At 43.2% G+C, this 22,178-nt stretch overlaps 1 protein-coding gene across 6 annotated transcripts in view; it reads right to left on the bottom strand.

Annotated features, from left to right (window-relative positions):
- COL7A1 (collagen type VII alpha 1 chain) overlaps positions 1-22,178 on the bottom strand; it is a 201,752-nt gene that overhangs the window by 129,795 nt on the left and 49,779 nt on the right. For 5 of the 6 annotated variants that reach the window (XM_061618340.1, XM_061618339.1, XM_061618342.1 and 2 more), the window contains 12 exons: positions 21,245-21,394; positions 20,121-20,249; positions 18,650-18,796; positions 16,035-16,160; positions 15,346-15,492; positions 14,167-14,292; positions 10,778-10,921; positions 10,543-10,668; positions 4,643-4,789; positions 3,650-3,775; positions 3,100-3,246; positions 1,370-1,489 (listed from right to left, as the gene is read on the bottom strand). In XM_061618340.1, the coding sequence (XP_061474324.1) occupies positions 1,370-1,489; positions 3,100-3,246; positions 3,650-3,775; positions 4,643-4,789; positions 10,543-10,668; positions 10,778-10,921; positions 14,167-14,292; positions 15,346-15,492; positions 16,035-16,160; positions 18,650-18,796; positions 20,121-20,249; positions 21,245-21,394 (1,635 nt within the window). The remainder of the gene's footprint in view (positions 1-1,369; positions 1,490-3,099; positions 3,247-3,649; positions 3,776-4,642; positions 4,790-10,542; positions 10,669-10,777; positions 10,922-14,166; positions 14,293-15,345; positions 15,493-16,034; positions 16,161-18,649; positions 18,797-20,120; positions 20,250-21,244; positions 21,395-22,178) is intronic. The other variant, XM_061618341.1, reaches the window with a different exon arrangement.

Below are 22,178 nucleotides of genomic sequence, written 5' to 3'. Positions count from 1 at the left end.
TCTAATGTTGGCACGTAAGCATTTATAATAGTTGCCTGCTGGTTTGGGGCAAGTTTTAACCAGAGAGTTGAGAGTCGTTCACTAATTCCAATAGGAACTTTTGACAAGAGCTTCACAAGATTATTTTTAATAGCAAAGCCTGCATTTGTCGTTCTTGTCCAGGCAGTCCTTTCCAGAAGAAAGTATAACCTCCTTTTTCTTCATTCAATTGTCCTTCTCCTGCTCTTCAAGTTTCTTAGAGTGCTGCTATGTCAATATTAAAATGTCTCAACTCCCTTGCGATGATGGCAGTCCTGCATCCAGCAATGTCCATATGTTTCATGTTCCAAAATTAAATTGTCTTTTGCAACCACTAAGTGGTGACCCTACTGGACACAGTAATCCAGTCAGGGAGAGATGAGGCAGGCTATGTTTGGGGGACATTTTCTAGCCCCCTCCCCATATGGGGTGAGAGCAGAGTAGATCCTGAATAGGACTGCTCAGTTGTGGATATAGCTGCCAAACTACTCAACTGCCTTGGTCCTTGAGCCAGGATGACTGAATCTGTATCCGCTGTCCATGTGCTAGTCTATGAATAGGGGCTTCCAGATTTCACAGTCCTGCCCCCATCGCCATTCACCGATTGCCACTGGACTTTTGTTTTATTTTGGTTGGAAGACGCCTGCGCGTGAATTTGTTTTATGTGGGGAGATCGACGCACAACAATCAACACACAATCTTGGCAGAAAAAGGCTTTGATCCAATGGCATGGATACCACAACGACTGGAAGTCTTTTATCTGCTGCAGCCTTCATCCGCCTTCACAGCCATAGTAACATACACATTGTTATCCTCCGCCTGTTGTGCCATTGAGGACATTCTTGGATCGTTCTTTGTCTGGTTCCTCTCCCTTGACCTTACCGCCATGGGTGACCCTGCTGGGAGTACATGACTCCCCATGGCATCGCTCACAGGGTTCACTGGAACACTCAAGCCCACTCACCACTATAACGTGACGATCCAGCGAGCAGGAATCACCCAACAATCAGCTGGCTGCCAGGCACTTGGGAAACACAGTGAAAGGGACTTTGACAGGTGGATGGGACAACCCACCTGTCATAACATCAGGTGACTGACTGGCAGATTGTCCCATCCACCTGTCAAAGCTGGGATGCAGAGGTGGGGACAGCCAAAAATGGTTTCCACCCATTTTACATGAATGAAAGAAATGAAACCTGCTCTTGCTAGCAGCAGGCTGCCTTTCCTCATCCCATCTACAGCTGCAGAAGAGCTGGGGGTGATGGAACTATGACATGTCATTGGTATTTCCTCTTCCAAAATCCCTACTGCCCCGGCTTTGTCCTCTACCTCTGCTACAAAAGGCCATTACCTCGTGCAGATTTCCATGTGAGGAGATAGCCAGTGGCCCCAGGAACTGGAATCCAGGTCAAAATCACAGCATCCTTTTGAGTCTCTGCCACCCTGAAATTGGTCACACGGCCCACCGCTGCTGGAAAAGTGGAGGTAAAAAGGTAAGTTAGATGCTTTGGGCCTTCAGACTGGAGGGCAAACATTGCCTCTACCTAAAGAAGCAACGGAGACATGATCAGTAACAGTAGTTTACAACACTAATGAAACATCCTCTCCAGTGTCATTAATTCTTCAAGTATTTACATGCCCAAGCATGACAGCAGTTCTTTGCAGTAGTTATAACTACTGTGTACAAATTTAATCACAAAGATGTTTGCCTAGCAGAGGGGGCATGAGAACAGCACCATAGACACAGCTAGCCACTGTGGTTTATTAGAGCCATACATCAGCTTGAGCACTTTACTGTGGAAAGGCAAAACAGATTCTGATGTGATGGATTAATTGAAATGTTTATTTTGACTATGGTTATGACAATAAGATTATCATAATTAGTAATGAGATGGATTAATCGATATGCTTATCTGGAAAAAAAAATTGATAGATATATTTCTTAAAGAATTGAAACCTCTCTTTGACTTTTTGTGGAAAGAATAAAGTAATGTTTATGAGATTTGATGATTAAGTAAGATAACTACTGGAGGAAAGTGATTTTATAATATGACTTAAGAGACAGGATTGTTATATATTATAGACTTATAACTGATTTGATCTTTGACAAATGGGAAGTCAATATTTTACTCTTTATTTTTTATTTTTGTTTTTTTTTTCTTTTTTTCTTTTTGTTTAATTATTTTTGATTTTGTTTTTTGTCTTTGAATGTTTTATGATTTTGTTTTGTATGTTTTATGAAAATCTGAATAAAAATTATTGAAAAAAAAAAAAAGGAAAGGCAAAACAGAAATACAGAAAAAAATAAGTAAACTATATATAAACACCACTGTAGATGTAAAAAAAAAAAGACACCACTTCCTCTTTCTATAGAAGTGTTGCTAAAACAGCAAGTGGAATTAAAAACACCTAAGTGAGCAAATGCTGACCAATTATCTCTAGGGACATCATACAAGCACTTTACTACTGCGTGAAGTCATAACTCCTCTGAACTACTGCCCTGCAAGTATACATACATCCAAGAAATTTACTGTGAAATTGCTTCAAGATATTTCATGGAAGGGATTCATAAATGGAATCAAATAAGTAAATAAATAATAAGAAACACACACACACAACTCTCCGCCACCGGTTTTGATAATGAGTCCTAGGAAAGAGGGTAATGCACAGCAAACAAGGGCTTTTAGCTCTAAGGGAATGCAATTTGAAAGTATCACCAGGAGATGGCTCCGTTACTCCAAGCAGAGCTTAGCCCAAGGCATATCTCCATGAGGGATCAGAAGCCACTTAATATGAACCACACCATACATTTAAAGCACATTCAACACACATTTAAGGTGCAGGACTTCCCTCAAAGAATCCTGGGAACTGTGTTTTTCTCCTCATAGAGCTACAGTTCTCAGCATCCTTAGTTTGGATTTTTTGGGAGAAGTCATGTGCTTTAAATGTATGGTGCGGACCTGCCTTGCAATCCTCTGATTGTCCTCCATGTTCAAAAACAAATAAAGGAGCCTTCTAGTGCTGTTGACCTCTGTGCTTGGCGTGACTAGCCAACTTAGTGGAGGATGGGGACTGAGTTACCAGTGCTGGCAACAATGGCCACAGCTCTGCTCTCCTGGTTGCCCACCAGGCTGGTGATGCTGACTTCATAACGCCCTCCTGGCTGCAAGTCTTTGATGTCATAGGTGTTGATGCTGGCTGGCAGCAGCTGGCTCCTCTCTGGTCCACCTGTGCCATGGGAGAGAAGCAGTTAATTTCCTGTGTGCTGGGTGGAAGTAAAAGAGGTGCAGGTGTAGGCCAGCCTGGGGAACCTTTTTCATCCCGAGAGCCACACTCCCCTCTAGGCAACCTTCCAGGGGACATACGTCTGTGGAGGGAGGATCCAGAAGCAAAAGCGAGTGGAACAACTAATGTAAATTTACACACACACCCCTCTCTATCTTCCATCCAGGCAACCATTATGAGTTCAAGAACACACGCTAGCCAGGCAAATCCATTCAGAGAGGATGCAACGCAGGGGCAATGAGGGATGTGGCCTGAGGAGAGTCCCAAGGGCCAGACAGAGAGGTCTGGAAGGCTGTGTGTGGCCCTGGGCCTGGAATTCCTCACACATGGTGTAGAAGGCACTCACCACCTGCTGGCTGCCAGGTAAGCCGATACCCTGAGCTTCCTGGGGCTGGGCTCCATTCTACTCGGATATGATTTTCTGAGGAGTCAGTCACACGCAGATTCCCAACTGGTTGAACCGAGACCATTGCTAAAAAGAAAGGTGAGAGGATTAGCAAAGAAGAGGAGAAACAAAATTCAGTCACCACCACGGACAGGAGAAGGCACTGCCGAAAGAACTATGTGTTCAGTGCAACCTGGATGAAGAGTATGAACTTTGCCAAGGGGAACTGAAGAGACAAAGAGGCTCATCCTGCAGGGGGCTTCAAGAGCCAATTTGAATATTAATGCAGAGTGAAAGCACGTCCTCTGGTTTAGGAACTGCTGCCTGCACCCTCCACTGATGAGAATTTCAAGGGTCCAGAAATCCCTATCCATGCCCTCTTCATAACTTTTGCTTCCATGGAGCTTCTGGGATGACAACTACAAATGCAGCCACTGCCTAATCCAGGGTGCCAAAACCCACATAAAAAGAGCCACTCCACTCCCCCGGGTCTCCCTCCCTCCCTACAAAGCTCAATGGAAGCCTCAGAGAAGTCTCCATCTCACAGCCCAGCCTAACTCACTGAGACATAGAAAGGCTAAAATAGCATCCAGAGCTTCTTGAAAGTGTTGGAAGCAAAGCACCACCACTAACCTGAACCAGGGAGGGGGGCAATAGATGGAAAGGCAACCTATTCTTCCCTTGCTGACTCCTTCTTTAGTAACCACTTGTTTGCTTTTCTCAGACTTTACTTCCTTCCTCTTTTTTCTAGTTAGTTAGCATGTGTGAGTGTTAACCTGATGACTTATAATGTCTGTACTCAGAAAGGTTTTACTTCCCAGGAATAACAAACCTTAAGTTTCTGTATTCTTTTAACCACCAGTCTTACCAGACTGTTCATTTCTACACTCTGCTGCACCAAACTCCAATAGAAAGAAGTGGATACAAATGTGACACACAAATACAAAGTCTTACGTGTGGTGACAATGATAGACACAGGGTCTCCTTCACGGTTGCCAATCAGTGCAGTGACCTTCACTGTGTAGCTGACTCCTGGTTCCAAGTTCTGGATGTCAAAAGAATTTGTATTTCCTGAGACCAACTTGCTGTTTTCAGGTCCACCTTCAAAGAAGAGAAGAACTTAAAAGGATGGGCAAAGGCATATCAGGCCATCTCAGTGCACAAAGGAAAGTGTACATCTTGATCATATTCACACGTGGCAACTCATGCCAAAAGATTACCCTTGCCCTACAAATAGGGATGGGGAACCCGTAGCCCTACAAATGTTGCTGGATTCCAACTCCCATCCGTCCCAGTCAGCATGGCCAGTGGTCTTAGAACCAAGATCATTTTTTTTAGGCAAAAATCCAAAAATTTACAAAAATTTAAAATCTGCTTTATAACATCTTTATACATTTTGTTTCAAAACTCTGCTTTGGGAGATACTTTCTAAAATTAACCAACTTAAAATCTTCAGCCTTCTTGATAAGGCAATAATGTCATCTAGGATGACATTAGATGTCATCTAGCATGACATCTAGGATGCACAGCTTAACATGGTGAGGGGGGTTTAGAGTATTGAAGAAGCTGAGAGCAATGCCGTCAGAAGTCTAGACCAAGAGGCTAAATTCCTAGCAGGGGCACCCAAGGCGGAATGGTCAAAGCTGAGACACCAGACTAAGATGCATCCAAACTCAGAGGAAGGCAATGGTAAACCACCTCTGAGTACCTCTTACCACGAAAACCCTATGAACAGAGTATCCAAAATGCAACACGAGATAGTGCTGGAAGATGAGACCCCCAGGTCAGAATGCACTCACCCAGCTACTGGGGAAGAACAAAGGACAAGTACGAGTAGCACTGTGACTAATGACGCAGCTGGGTCAAAGCCGAAAGGAAGCCCAGAGGCTGATGCTCACAGATGCAAAAGGAGAGTCCAGAGTTGTACGAAGCACACAATAGGAACATGGAATGTGAGAAGCATGAACCAGGGAAAGTTAGAAATTGTCAAGCAAGAAATGGAACATATCAACATTACAATACTTGGTGTGAGTGAATGAAAATGGAGAGGAATGGAACCAGTCTGCTTCTGTGTTGGAATTGCTTTTTAATATGTTTGTAGACTTTTTTTTAAAAAAAAAACACCATTTTTTAACCTTCTTTTTCTCTTTCTTTTTTTTTAAATGTCCTCAAAGCTTTTTTAAAGAATGTTTTTAAAGTTGTTTGGTTTAAATATATTTTAAAATCTGTTTTTATGATGTTTTAAAGTATTTTTAGTGCTTTTGTTTGCTGCCCTGGACTCCTGCTGGGAGGAATGGCGGCATATAAATAAAATAAATAAATAAATTTTCAATCAGGCAACTACAAAATATTTCATGCAGGAAATGAGAAATTAAGAAGAAACAAGGTTGCTTTAATAGTGAGAAATGTTGTAGCTAAAGCAATTAGGAGATATAACACAAGGTCTGGGCGAGTGATATCAACGAGATTAAATGGGAAACCTATTAACATAACCATCATCCAAGTCTATGCTCCAACTGCAAAACACAGAAGAAGAGGAATTAGAAAGATTTTACACAGAAGTACAGGAAGAAATGGATCACGCACCAAACCAAGATGTGCTGATAATCATGGGGGACTGGAATGTAAAAGCAGGGAACAGAGAAGAACTAGAAATTGTGGGGAAATGGGACTTAGGAGACTTACTGAATTCTGTGAAGCCAATAATTTGTTTCTGCAAACACATTTTTTGAGCAACGAAGAAGACAACTGTACACATGGACATCACCAAATGGTCAATATAGGAATCAAATCGATTATATAACTGGTAGCAGAAGATGGAGAAGTTCCATACTTTCTGCGAAAACAAGACCAGGAGCAGACTGCAGTACAGATCATGAACTGGTCATATAGAAAATCAGAGTAAAGCTAAAGAAGAACAAAGCAATCATAATGCCAAAACACAATTTAAATAACATCCCAGAAGAATATAAACATCAAATAAGGAACAGATTTGAGGCTTTAAACTTAGTTGATAGTGAACCAGAAGAACTATGGAATGAAGTCAGAGACATTATCAGGAAAGAATGCAAAAAGACAATACTTCTAGTTAAAAAGAAAGAAAGTTCTCAATGGATGACTGACGAAACTCTTAAAATGGTTAAAGAACGAAGGAAAGCAAAAGCAAAAGGAGATAGAAACACGGTCAGAACCCTAAATGCAATAATACAGTGACTAGTATGTAGGGACAAAGAGAACTATTACAATAGTTATTGTATAGAAAGAGGACAACAAAAAAGGTAGAACAAGAGCCGAATTCCAAAAGATTAGAGAAATTAAAAGGAAATTTAAACCACGAGTAGGGATGTTGAATAATCAACAGGGGAACATACTGACTGACCGAGATGAAATAAAAGGAAGATGGAAGCAATACATTGAAGAACTATATAAAAGATATGCAAGGATGACAGATTCATTCACGGAGAAACCGTATTATGAAGAATCAGAAATTTTGTGAGGTGAAAGCTGCTCTTAAAATACTTGGAACAAACAAATCACCAGGAACAGATGGCATACCAATAGAGCTGCTACAAGCTACTGAGACTGAATCTGTCCAAACTTTGACAAAAATATGTCAAGAAATATGGAAAACAATGGCCCACAGACTGGAAGCATTCAATACACATCCCAATTCCAAAGAAAGGGGATCCCAGGGAATGCAGTAATTATCACACTATTGCCTTAATATCCCATGCAAGTAAAGTAATGTTCAAGATTCTACAACAAAGGCTCTTACCATAGATGGAGCGAGAAATGACAGACGTCCAAGCTGGATTTAGAAAGGGAAGAGGCACCAGAGATCATATCGCAAACATACTTTGGATAATGGAATAGACCAAGGAATTTCATAATAAAATTACCCTGTGCTTTATAGATTACAGCAAAGCCTTTGATTGGGTAGATCATGAAAAACTATGGAATACTTTAAAAGAAATGGGGGTGCCATGGCATCTAATTGTCCTGATGCACAACCTATACTCTGGACAAGAGACTACTGTAAGGACAGAATATGGAGAAAATGATTGGTTCCCAATCAGAAAGGGCATGAGACGGGGTGTATTTTATCACCCTATTTGTTTAATCTATACACAGAACATATCATATGGAAAGCAGGATTGGACCAAGATGAAGGAGGTGTGAAAATTGGAGGGAGAAATATCAATCATTTAAGATATGCAGACGATACCATACTACTAGCAGAAACCAGTAATGTGTTGAAACGAATGCTGATGAAAGTGAAAGAGGAAAGCACAAAAGGAGGACTACAGCTGAACGTCAAGACGACTAAAGTAATGTCAACAGAAGAGTTATGTAACTTTGAAGCTGACAATGAGGACCCTGAACTTGTCAAGGAATATCAATACCTCGACACAGTCATTAACCAAAATGGAGACAATACACAAGAAATTTCTCCCTGACATCTGAATCGGGAGAGGCCATGCAAGCCCTGGACCGCTGCCTGGACTCGGTGGTGGGCTGGATGACAGCCAATAAACTGAGTCTGAATCCTAGCAAGACGGAGGCACTGTGGGTTGGTGGTTCCCAAGTTCAGATAATTGGTCAGTTGCCTACTTTGGATGGGGTCATACTCCCTATGAAAGAGCAGGTCCGTAGTCTGGGGGTGCTCCTGGATCCATCTTTGTCGCTAGAGGCCCAGGTGACCTCAGTGGCTAGGAGTGCCTTTTACCAGCTTCAGCTGGTAAGACAGCTGCGGCCGTTTCTGAACTGGGATAGCCTGACCACTGTTGTCCATGCACTGGTAACGTCCAGGCTAGATTACTGTAATGCACTCTATATGGGGCTGCCCTTCAGGTTGGTCCGGAAGCTGCAGCTCATGCAAAATGTGGCGACGAGACTACTCACTGGGGCAGGGTATCGTCAACATGTCATCCCGCTGCTGAAAGAATTGCACTGGCTGCCCATTTGCTACTGGGCCAAGTTCAAGGTTCTAGTTTTGGTGTACAAAGCCCTATAGAGCTTGGGACCAGGATACCTGAAAGACCGTCTTATCCTTTATATACCCAGTTGATCACTGCACTCTGCAGGTGAGGGCCTCCTGCAGATACCATCTTATCAGGAGGTCCGTTCTGCACAACATAGGAAACAGACCTTTAGTGTGGTGGCACCGACACTTTGGAATTCCCTCCCCTTAAATATTAGACAGGCACCATCTCTGTTGTCTTTTCAGCGCCTATTAAAGACCTTCCTCTTTCAACAAGCCTTTTAAGTTGAGACCCATCCCAGTCTGTGTTGGTATTGCTTTTTAATACGTTGTTAAACCTTCTTTTTAAAATGTTTTTAATCTTAGAATATGTTTTGAAAGCTTTTTTAAGAAACGTTTTTAAAGATGTTTTTGTTTTAATGTGTTTTAAAGTTTGTTTTTATGATGTTTTAAAATTTTTAGTGCTTTTGTTTGCTGCCCTGGGCTCCTGCTGGGAGGAAGGGCGTGATATAAATCAAATAATAAATAAATAAATTAGTAGAAGGCGAGAACTGGGGAGGGCAGCTATGAGAGAACTAGAAAAGGTTCTCAAATGCAAAGATGTATCACTGAACACTAAAGTCAGGATCATTCAGACCATGGTATTCCCGATACCATCTATGTATGGATGTGAAAGTTGGACAGTGAAAAAGGTGGATAAGAGAAAAATCAACTCATTTGAAATGTGGTGATGGAGGAGAGCTTTGTGGATACCATGGACTGCGAAAAAGACAAATAATTGGGTGTTAGAACAAATTAAACCAGAACTGTCACTAGAAGCTAAAATGATGAAACTGAGGTTATCATACTTTGGACACATCATGAGAAGACATGATTCACTAGAAAAGACAATAATGCTGGGAAAAACAGAAGGAAGTAGAAAAAGAGGAAGACCAAACAAGAGATGGATTGATTCCATGAAGGAAGCCACAGACCTGAACTTACAAGATCTGAACAGGGTGGTTTATAACAGATACTATTGGAGGTTGCTCATTCATAGGGTCACCATAAGTCATAATCGACTTGAAGGCACATAACAAAAACATCAGCCTCCCAAGTCAAATGCAAAACTTCTATGCCATGATGTGTTTTTCCTTTCCAAATAGCTCAAACAGGGCAAGGACATGTATCACTGAAAAGAAGATACGTTATTAATGCTAACCATTAATTCTAACAGACATCTACACCAGAGCCATTGAGCATCCTTTATGTGTCCAAGGCTTTGAAATGATAATCACCTCAATATCTAGCTAACTCCATCCTCACCTACCACATGCTTTTCTTCCCCCAGATTTTTCAGTCTGAAGAGTTCTCAAGCCTAAACATTTGGTTTATTTTTTTCTCATTTCATCCAAAGTATTGGTCTCATTTTATTAGTCCAATAAAAGAGCATCACTTTAACTGAGCGATGGGGAGCCTGTGGCCCTTCAGATGATGTTGGACTTTAACTCTCATCAGCCCCAACCAGCATGGCCAATGGTCAGGGAAGATGGGAGTTGTAATCCAGCAACATCTGGAGGCCCAAAGATTCTCAAGCCCTGCCTTAACCTTGTGTATACATGGGACCAATGGGTTGTACTCAGAGTAGACCACTGAAATTAATGACCGTAAGTTAGTCATGTCTGTTAACTACAGTGGGTCTACTCTGAGTAGGACTAGCATTGGATATCACTCAGCATATGGCACCAGCACCTTTGGATTCCATGGCTTGCAGAGAACAGTTTCTGTTATGTAAGGCCTAAGGGCAGTCATAAGGACTTTCCTGGAGATTCTTCAGCAGCAGAAACAACAGCAATCTAGGCAGACAACTGATAAACCTGAGCAAGTACTTTACCATCACGCCGGCTCCACACCACTCTGTACGCTGTAACTCCAGGCACACCAACCCATGTGACTCGTACATCATTGCTTGTGGATTCCAGGACCTTCAGGCTGGTGACCATTCCCACTTGATCAGAGACTGCAACACAAAGAATGGAAAGAGATGATTGGGAACAGTGCCACTGAGATGGAGCCACTGTGGGTGGAGGCATATGGGATCATTGTCCAATAGCCCAAGTTGATCTCACCTGTGGCAGCTGTAGTGGTGACCGGACTCCCTTCTCTGTTGCCAACCAAGACTGAGACCCCAACAATATAGTAGGTCCTGGGCCTCAAGCCCTCAATAGTGTAGGAGCTTGCAGCAGCTGGAAGGACTTGAGAAAATTCTTGACCTTGGGGGAGAAGCAGAGGACAGCAGGTTGGAGGAAGCACATTTCATAAGCAAGGATAAAAACAGGATGTGCTGGTGCAGCAAGACACCTCCTACCTTACAGCCACCAGACAGCAGGTCTGGATAGCTCTTTCTGACACAATTGCTAAGTGAGAGTCCAGAGACTGCATTTCCAACAGAAAGTGCATACCTTAGCACTAACAAAGTCTCCTCCAACAAACAGCTTTCATGCATACCACAAAGTCAGTCTATAGCAGGCAGCATATACATAAATACATCCTTCTGAGACCAAGATTTTAATAACAGCATTGTATTGTGCACGCCTTGTGTGTGTGTGTATGTACGAATGCAAATGCAAACCAGAGCAACAGGGAAAGGAATGAGCTTGTGAATAGCAACAGTGCAGTGATGGTAGGTTACATGCTACGTCCTCTGCCCTGGAGAATGGACACACCGCTGCTCTCCTCCAGACCTACATTTTTCCTCTAGTGGGGAGTAAACGAATCCTACCCTTGACAGACTCAACAAGATCATCCAGAGACTTAAAATGTAGATGCCTGATTGGTAATTTGTTTACAGCTGCATAGATTTTATTAGCCTAATTGTGGGAACAAAACAATTATCAACATATGATTACATGTGCGAGAGGTAGTATACCATGCGATATGAATGAGCTAATTTTTCTTAAAAAAAAAAAAGGAAAACATGGGCCCAGCAAGAGGTTTTGAAAAAGTGCCAGACTGCCCATGTAATTAATTGAGGCCTTGATCTAATAATTTGATATATGGAAAGAATACTGAGGAATGTCCTTGTTCCTTTGTCCACCTTTCTTTTATACAATATCTACGTCATACGTATATTATCAGCATTATCATCATCACCATTACTATTTATTTAGAAAAATTATAGCTTGCTTTTACACTATAAAATAACACCCAAGATGGATAACAACATCCAAAAATACAATTTTAAAACTATTAAAACTGAAAAAGCACAGGACGCATACTGAAGCAAGGCATTGTAGCCCAGTACACTGACTCTCAGTGGATCTCCAGAGTTTCAAGCCGGAGTCTCTGCCAGCCCTACCTAAACAGATGTTCCACCACTGAGCTACAGCCCCTCCCCAAATAAAAAGAGACAGTGCAGCTGATCACTAAAGTTAGAATCAGCAGAAACACCAGGGCTAATAAAAAGCCTGCCTAAACAAAATAGTCAGTGGAAACTAAAAAGGGGCCAGCTGAGCCTCCTGTGGACGAGAACTGCACAACTGCATTATAGTCATAGAAAAGACTCTGCTGTGTATCCAAAACAACCTAGGATCCTCCCATGTCAGAACACAGGCCTCTCCATTGGATCTTAAGGTGTGAGCAGAATAGTATAGGAAGAGGTGGTTCTTTAGATAACCCGGACCGAAGGTGTTTGTAAATAGTCCTTTCATTTCCCTTTTAGAATTCATGACTATCGTATTGTGTCTTTGATATACTAAATTGTTTTCCTGCTTGGTTACAAAAACTGTCCTGGAGATCTCTAGATTGCTGATAGATCAAGACTCTATCTGATAGAACTATCCAATTAAACCATCCAGTCTGAAATGGCATTGCATTTTATAATTAATATTTGTCCAGAGGTCTCCCAAGTTAGCAGTAGTAACGGAAAGATCAAGCAAAACATAACCATGTACAACCCTAATTGCTGGAATGCAACTTCTAATGAGGAGGATGAGGAAGGAGAGTAATTAAAAAGCTTTTTTTCTTGGGGAAGAATCCAAATGGATAGTGAGGAAAAGAAAATCTCAGTTATAAGCAGAGAGTCTTTTAAGGAATATCTTGGATAGCATGAGAGAACGACATTGTGTGACTGGTACACTGGCTTCAAACTGAAGATGAGCTTGTCTTCTCTAAGAGAGGAGAGAAGAGATTCTCCTTCTAGGTACAAACCTGAATTTTCCTCCTCTGGTTTTGTAATTCAGGGTAAAATGTACTCTAGTTTAATACACCATCTCAATAGACCAAAGAAAAGAGTTGTATTAAATATTAATTTGCATGCTTGCTTTATTTTCTGTTGTATAATGATATTGCTTCTTTTAAAAAAATAGCACCATCCTTGTTTAAACATGTTTTGCTTTAGAATTCCAGGGACAGAATCCATCCCTTTATTTGTGACTGACTGAAAAGTGTTTAATTTCATAATTTAGAAGAGCCTTATGCTCAGAATTGGCAGCTGGTGGTGTAAACAGCCCGGAGCTGGAAAGGACATTGGATTGTTCAGAGACACTCGTAAGCTAGTCTATCTACTTACAGCTCTCCAGTATTTCCTGACTATAAAGAAATTATTTGGCAGTGTGGCAATATAACAATCAGGATACAGAGAGAAGACATCAAAGATACACAGAGGGTGGCTTATTGGTTCAAAGTGTGGAGTTCACTGGCTCTTCTGCTTGGGCAAATGATAACCAAAATTATCTTCTACACCATCTCAGTATAGTCTGTCAGAGGGCAGGTGCCAAATTCTGCATCAGTTACAAAGTCTTAACTTAGCCCACAAAGATGACGTTAGAGCATCTCCCTGTAGATTGGTGCTGTCTGCTCACAGATGGAAGTTCTACAACGTCCAAGGTAGAATTCAGTGGGTAGTTGATAAAAAACGCACAGAAAATAGTTATTTATGTATTGGTTGTATCCAACAAAGTCATCCCATTAGCGCAAAGACTTTTTCTCCCTCCTGCATGCCCCATCCATCTCTCCTGAGCAGATGGGGGGGGCATGAGGGGAGACAAAAGGGAGGTGGAAGTCCTTGTGCTAATGGGATAACTTCATAGGATACATCATCATCATCATCAATATTTCATCATATGGAGTTTATGAATACCACTCCTTGTCAATGCCACAACCTGAACTTTCAGACACAACAGTGGATAGGCTTCAAAACTGAGATCCCAGGCTAAACTTAACCCCAACGTCTATGGATAAATTCTAATTCACTTGGGTCCTAGGTCATGTTCGCCATCATACTGACAACTTTACCACAAGTCTACTAAGTTCCAGTGTACTGTCATTTTCTGTAGCTGGGCACTGGCCACCAACTGGAGCACTGCCTCAGGTTTTCCTCTCCTGCCTATTCCACCACTATTACCCAGCAGTACTGTAGTCTTTGATTACTACAGAATCCCATATTCCAGGTATGACAAATCCTGCAACCAGAAAATATCATTTTTGCCACACACACACACACACACACAAAACTCACCATCTCTCAGCCGCCATGTCACCTTATATCCAGTAGCCCCAGCAACTGGATTCCATGTCACCCGCAACTGGCTGGGTCCAATGGCACCCACTTGTAGGTTGGTGACGCTGCCCACAGATGGGCGTTCTACAAGATCAAAGGGAGAACCGAAAGGGTGGCCGGTAAAAACTGATAATACTAATACACATTTGTAACACTTTAGAGCAGGGGTGGAGAACTTTAGGCCCAAGAGCTAAATGTGGCCCTCCTACCCTCTGACTCCCAGGTCATAACCCTCCTTAGGCCACATCCCCTTTCCCCAGGCATTTCTCACCAGCCCTACTGTACACCACCCTCAAGTGCTTTCGTCTGGTTGAAATATGTCCTTGACATGTGATAATGCCTCTTGCTTGCCTGAATGGGAGATGGAGTGGGTGTATGTGCACAGAACACTCTGACTTGTGTGGCTGGAATGTATGTATGCATGTATTAAATGTATATCCCCCCCCCTTCTTTCCAAAGGGAGCACAGGGTGGCAAACAAAGCACTGAAAACATCTTAAAAACAAATTGGAATGTAGCCTACTGTACAAAAGTGAAACTCACAATCACTTGCTCTGCCCATGTTTACCTCTGACCCCACCCACTTTTTCCTCTGGCCTCGCCCACCACTGGGATGTGGTCCGATGAAGGAATGCGTCCCTTGGGCTGGAAAAAAACGTTCCTCATCTCTGCTATAAAAGTGTTTCATGTACATTATTTCAGTAACTTGTACAGCAATCCTGTAAGATAGGGAGGTTTTTCTTTTTGACAAATTGTAAATGGGGTTGAAGCTGAGAGGCACTGACTTGACTAAAGTTCACCTACTAAGTTTATCTGCCTCCCACATCTCTGAACTTTCCACATAAGCAGGAATGAACAAATGCCCCAAAATGTCTGCAAAGCAGTCCCAGGATGCCCCCAGTCTTTGATGGAAATGCTGGATTTACACTGCTGAAGGGGTAATAGATCTAAGGAAGAGCATTGTGCTGTACTGCTATAGCAGTGTCAAAGCCTTACCACAAAAGGCAAGATGCGCTATAAGGCCATCGCCAGGCTCAAGGACCCTGCAGTGCTGAAAAGGTAAACTACACGAATACTGCAATCTAACCCAGAACCACAAAGAAGAATGAGGCAGCCCAGGACCCAAAAGAGAACATACCCATTTGGAAAGTAATGGTGGCAGGGATGCTCTCCTGACTGCCCAATTGTGTTGTTATTCGCACCAAGTACGTGACGCCATCCTTCAGATCCTGCAGTTCAAAGAAACTCTGGTCACCAGGGATCCGTCTAGTCTCCTCAGAGCCATCTGAAGAAGTGTGCAAAAGAAATTGAATCAGCCTCTTCCAATTTGGTCTGTTTTGCTCAGTCTTTAATGAACCCCCTCACACTGAACACAATATCTCTGCCTCTCCACAGAAATCAGAAGAAGGCCCATCTAGTCCAGTGTCCTGTTCCCACAGTGGCCAACCACATACCCACAGGAAAATTGCAGGCAGGACCTGAGTACAACTGCACTTGCCCCACTTGTGATTCCCCGGCAACTGGAATTCAGAGGCATGTTGCCCTCAACAGTGACGGGAAAAAGTCAGACAAAAGCAAAGTTCCTCAACCCTGGCTCATTTAATCTCCTATACCTGTCCTGTGATGCTTTAACCATCCTCCCTAGATCCTTGTTAAGCCTTCAGAAGATCAGCATCCCCAGCTCATTTTCCCCCAAGGTTCCAGTTTGTGTTCACACATCTTCATAAATATAGAGGTCGCAAGTGGAGCAAGCCACAGCATTGCACTGAATAGCTTAAGTATTTTTAGGCTAGCCCTCCACCGACTCCCCAAGAGAACAATTCTTACCTTGGGTGTTGACAATCACCAGCTTGTAAGCTGTAGCCCTGGGGACAGGCGTCCACAAGAGCCGAATGTGACCTGGTCCCACTGACGACTTGCGCAGGTTTGATACACTGTCTGGAAATGTTGGCCCTGCCACAGGAGCACAGAAAACCTGATTACTGGAAGAGCCTGGAAATGTTATGAGCACTGAACTCTTAGAGCAAGGGTTGGCAAAAAACCCACAAATAGTTCAAAGAGGCAAAAGAGGGTTTTCATCTTGTATGGCCCACTACTGAGTAAAACTAAACCCACTTCAGCAAACACTGAAGAAAGTCATGGGAAAAACAGGAACCCAACAGCTTTTTTAAAGTTTGCATTGTATTAACTTTAGTTCCAAGTAATTTAAATACACAAAACTGGTAGGCAGCATTAATCACATCTTACGGGACCTTATATCTCCTTTCCTATTTTCATCTAGGGCTGGGGAACTGAGTGTGGAAACTCATGAACTTTGGGAGACTTGTTGTGATCCTTGGATCCGAGTCCCCTTCTTCAGGGAATGAGATCAAGGCCTCCGAGTCAGAAGGGGAACTGCATGCAGGGTCAGCCCCAGTAGCAAGTCTGCAAGGCAAGTCCATGATAACAGTGGTTTTTGGCCCAAGGATGTTGCACCGCCATCCTCCAACTCAGAGGATTCTATCACATGAGCCCCAGTATAACCACCCCACTGGAGTCCACCCCACTGGAGTAAAAGACTGGAACGAACTCGTCTCCTTTAACTGATGAGGCACCTTTCAGTAAAGGTGGAGCTTACAACCAAGACAGAACTGCTGCTCCCATAGTCTAACACTGATTATTGCTGAAGCAACATTAAAGCTCTGCTTTCTTATAGTGATCAGCCTGAGCCCTGTATGAAGACTTGCCTTGGATGAGGTCAGTTCTTGCATCATAACGGTAAGGGAGCGACAGTCACCTGTTGTTCCTGAAACCTTCCTGGTGCTACCATTTTTTATATTTCCAAAATGCCCTGGAATGATGCTACATTATAACATTGTGCTGTTCTGAGTGGCACTGTGAGGAAACAATTGTGCCCCCACAGGTAGCTACCTTTTTTGACAGTTACTAGCAAGGGCCACCAATTTTCTCCCCATCCACCTGAAATGCCACTCAGAATATGGTACGTCATTCCAGGGCATTTGGGAAAAATAGAAATGGTACCAGCAACATAAAACAACAATCCTACATAAGGATGAATATCAAAATTGTTTTATTATTAGTTTTGCATTCATAATCATGCATATGATATGTTATCAGTTATAATACAGGATTGTATCTAATGCTAGTCCTACTCAGAGTAGATCCCTTTAAGTTAATAGGTATGACTAACTTAGTCATTAATTTAAATGGATCTACTTTGAGTAAAGCTTAGTTGAATACAACCTACAGTTTTTAGCTGATTTAACTTAAAGCTCAACAAATGGGAATGCAAAAAAAAAAAAAGACCAAAAATCAGACTATGAGTGTTGTCTAAATGCCCAGGAGAATAAAAACATTTTTGCCTGGTGCTGGAAGGATGACAAAGTTGAGCCTCTCTGGGAAGAACATTCCATAATTGGAGGGCCACCACAGAAAAGACTCACTTTGAGCCAGAATTATATCATTTTGAGCCATAAGTGCTGCCTGCTTTAGTTCCCAGAAGGCAAACTCCCTCCTTGCTCATGAAGTTCCGAGAAATGGGAATAAATTCCATATCTGCTGCTCTGCTGGGAACAGTAGGACACAAGAAGCAATACCGACACAGGCAGGATTTCCCCCTCTCCCATCCCCAAAAGGCAACTATCCATCAATGTATTTTCTTAGCTCCCACCATGACTGCAGCATCCTTCAGAAATTGGCCTTCACGTGTTCAAAAGAATGCAAGGTGGGAGAGGGACTGCACATCCTGGCTCTACCCATAATGTCACCATCTGCACTGGCTTCATCCCCAGATCTTTGCATATCTGATGGAAAGACTGCAGGGGGAGTCTGCATGTTCAGCTGAATGCATATAGGCTGCTCCCTGTGATTGGAAGCACTGCACGATCATGACTCCTGGTCGCATGGAGAAACCTATGTGAGTTCAGCTGTGCCCACCGAGGTTTCCCCTGCTGATCTTCCACCCAACACACAAAGGTCAAGGGCTGGAGCTGGTGGGGACAGTGTTGATGTGGACAGATCTAGTATATGCAGCCCTGCTCCTCTTTCCATGAGTCCTTTGAATGCCTGGAGGCTAATTTCTGAAGGGGACGTAAGACTGTCTGGGATTATTTATTTATTTATTTATTTATCTTTCTTTATACCACACCCTTTTTCCAAGTGGAACTCAGGGTGGCTTACAACAAACATAAATACATATCATTAAAACATTCAAAATTCTACATTAAAATAAGATTAAACCATTAGCACGATTAAAACATTTAACATCCGCTTAAAATAAATAAAAACACATTAAAAATAGTGCAATTAAGCAATAAACAATGCAGCAACCTCTCAGCGAGCTGTCCTAACCACCTTTTATTCTAAAAGCCTGTTGGAATAAAAAAAGTCTTTGCCTGCCGACGGAAGGACAATAAAGAGGAGGCCAGTCAGTTCACACTTACGGATGCGGATGTTGAGAGGAACAGAACTACCCTCACGGTTGCCAATAAAAGCTGATACACGCACCACGTATGAGACATCCTCTTTCAGGTCAGCCAGGTCCTCAGTGGTCTGGGAGCCCAAGACATGCCGAATCTTCTCTGTGCCATCTGCAGCAGAGATCAAAACAGTTGTGTACTCATATCCAGGCATGTCCATATACTACAGATTTATGATTTTATCTTGCAAATAATGCCCTTTCTGGCTTCTAAGTTCAGAATCTCAATTTCATATTTTTTTTAACATAATGGAAAAGTTCCTAGACCTCATGGTTGTACAGTAAAGCCATAAAATGTGCAGACACGATCGAGAATTGGCTGAGGAACCGTAGCTGCATATGGCAGGGTTTCAAATTGTCAACAAATGTTGTTTCATTGCACTGTATAACTTCACCTCCCTCTCCTATGGCAACTATTTGCTTTTCCCCAGTGGTGCCCATTGGACTGGTAGGGCAGAAGGCAGAGAGGTAGGTGAAGCCAGAGCCAGTGACAGGCACAGCCAGCTAATTCTAATTGTCCCCATCCACCTCCATGTTGAGTTCAACAATGAAGACACTGACTCTAAGGAGGAAGCTGACAGAAAGTGCCTCCCCCAAGTCTGAATGTAAGAAGACAGGCAGGTGAGTGCTGGCTGAGGTCTGGTTGAGATTGGTGGGGCACTGCCCCATTTGCCCTAATGAACCAACCGCCACTGCTTTTCCCTCTGTGTCGGAAGGCAGAGCTGGGGTCCCAATCCCGGGGAGCTGGATCCCGGAGAGTTGGGAGAAGAGTATTCGGATGGATGGCAGAGGGAAGGGGGAGGAACTTCCCCCCTTTGGAGCGAAGATGAAACAGAGGAACTGCCAGTGATAAGGTCGCTTAGCAACGGGGAGTCTGAGCCCTCCCTGGACATTCTCACGCCTCCCCCTCTTTCAGGCTCAGAGCAAGAGGGAGAAGAGGGAGGGCTGCTCACAGCCAAAAAGCGGGGAGGCAGTTTACCATCAGCCCCTCCCCTATCCCCCATTCTGGAATCGGAAACTTCAGAAGAGGAGGGGGTGATGCTTCCCCCCTCACCGCGCACACGCAGACAGCTGAAAAGACAGGAGAGAAGGGGGGGAAGGCGGGCAGTACCTAAGGGGCAGTTAAGGAGGAGCGAAAGATTGCGCGCCCGTTTGGCCCCTTCTTAAAGAACAGGTGGGAAGAAGTCCCTTGCTCTGTCAACTTTCTCCCAATGCCGCAGGACCTGTATCCCTGTATTGCTTCATGAGAAAACGCAGTCTTTGTTTGGACATTACCCTAATAAAACACGAATTAACTACAGCCGTTGGTCTGGTTCCTGAGTCACATCCTGGGCCTGACACTCTGCTTCTACTAGCTGAGCACACATCTGGATCTTCAGCAGGCCCCCACCATCCATCAGTCCTCAAACACCAGCCAGTTTCCCCTACTTACTCACCCTGGGTATTGCGTAGTACAATCTTATACCCTGTGGCCCCTGGGACACCCGTCCAGGCCAGTCGGACTCGGTTTCCCAAAGTTTCAATGACCCTTAAGTCAGAGATGCTGCCCACTGATGGCACCACCCCTGCAAGACAAATTGCAGCACAAATTCAAAGGAGCCAGAAAGGGGAGCAAACAGCTGGAAGGCAACAGGTTGAGGAAGGCTGCTTTAATTTTACATCCATTCACATCCCCATTTGTTAAAGGTACATTGAAAGCAAAAGCATTATGACACATAAGTATGAGAAAGGTGGGATAGAAATGTCTATATAAAAAAAAAAAATTCACATTGCAACGCTGAAAGGTTGGATTTAAGATTATTTTCTGCTCTATTTTCAATTTCTAATCATAACTGGCTTGCAAGTAACCTTCTGTAATCAAACAGTTTTGGTGAGAAAAATGAGGTTTTGATTTCCCAAAATATTTTCCCAAAGATTCTCCAGGATTTTATCTGTTTTTGCACTGTTTCATTCCCATTCAGCACCCCTCTGAGTCAGTGCACTTTTAAAGGATCTTTAGGGGGGGAAAGGTTTGCTACGTGTCTTTAAGGCTTTGTGATCCAGACAATCAGGGATCATGCAGCCAGCAGGATGACATCTCAGAAAATGACCAGTCATATTTGTTCACAAAGCTATACCAGAGCAAAGGAACTCATTTCTCCTGTTTTGAAGCCGCCCCCCCAAAAATTATCTTCAATATGGGGGCACATTTTGGCTCAGTTTTACTTTAAATTAACATGCACATCCAGACTTCTACCATCTAACCACTCAGTTCCTGCATGGACAATTTCTTATTTTAATCTTCAAAAACATTGTTAATTCTCAATGACGATGTAAATACTTGCCAGCAATTTAAATAAAGCTTACCCACATTTCACTGTCACATTTCACAGAAGAAAAACATTTCACCAATAAGCAGCAAGATTCAGAAGAGGCAGCCTTGTCCTAATAACGGTCTACTGCTTAGGGAGGTAAACTTGGCAGATGTACAGCACAGGTCCTTCATTCTTCCCTTTTGAGAAAGCAAGGTGCAAGGACTAAATGTGTAGCAAGCAGCACCAGTCATTATTCACTTACTTACCAGTCTGTAAGATAGTAACTGGTGTGGCCACCTCCTTGCCTTCATACAAGGTATAGAGGGTGATGTGATATTCAGTGCCTGGCTGTAGCCCTGTCAGAGTATAGCTGTTCTCATTGGTAGGCAAGGGCACAGTCTTGGGGGGCTCCAAACCTAGGGATCAGCACAAGGACACATTTATTTTTTATTTATTATTATTTATTTATTTTTATTATTTTATTTATTTTATTCAATTTATTAGTCGCTCATCTGGCTGGAAACCCAGCCACTCTGAGCGACGTACAAAATAAAGGCATATAAACATCAGACATAAAAGTATATAAACATCAAAAAAGAAGCAATAAAACTAAACAACAAAGTAGAAGCTATCCCCCAACCCACACAGCCCAACCCAAAGATCAGAAAGTCCTCCTAAAGAAGCTCCCTTTTGAAGGCTGGAGGGTGGGGCAAGGCAGGTGGAAGCAGCCTCCCCTGATGGCAACAGAGTCTCTCTCCCCTCATAGTCCTTCTCTTGAGGCAGCTCCCTTTTGAAGGCTGGAGGGTGGGGCAAGGCAGATGGAAACAGCCTCCCTTGATGGCAACAGAGTCTCTCTCCCCTCATAGTCCTTCTCTTGAGGCAGCTCCCTTTTGAAGGCTGGAGGGTGGGGCAAGGCAGATGGAAACAGCCTCCCTTGATGGCAACAGAGTCTCTCTCCCCTCATAGTCCTTCTCTTGAGGCAGCTCCCTTTTGAAGGCTGGAGGGTGGGGCAAGGCAGATGGAAACAGCCTCCCTTGATGGCAACAGAGTCTCTCTCCCCTCATAGTCCTTCTCTTGAGGCAGCTCCCTTTTGAAGGCTGGAGGGTGGGGCAAGGCAGATGGAAGCAGCCTCCCCTGATGGCAACAGAGTCTCTCTCCCCTCATAGTCCTTCTCTTGAGGCAGCTCCCTTTTGAAGGCTG

The sequence above is a fragment of the Rhineura floridana genome, chromosome 3 (assembly GCF_030035675.1).
Source record: "Rhineura floridana isolate rRhiFlo1 chromosome 3, rRhiFlo1.hap2, whole genome shotgun sequence".
NCBI lineage: Eukaryota > Metazoa > Chordata > Lepidosauria > Squamata > Rhineuridae > Rhineura > Rhineura floridana.
This window is presented reverse-complemented; position numbering and strand designations above follow the sequence as displayed.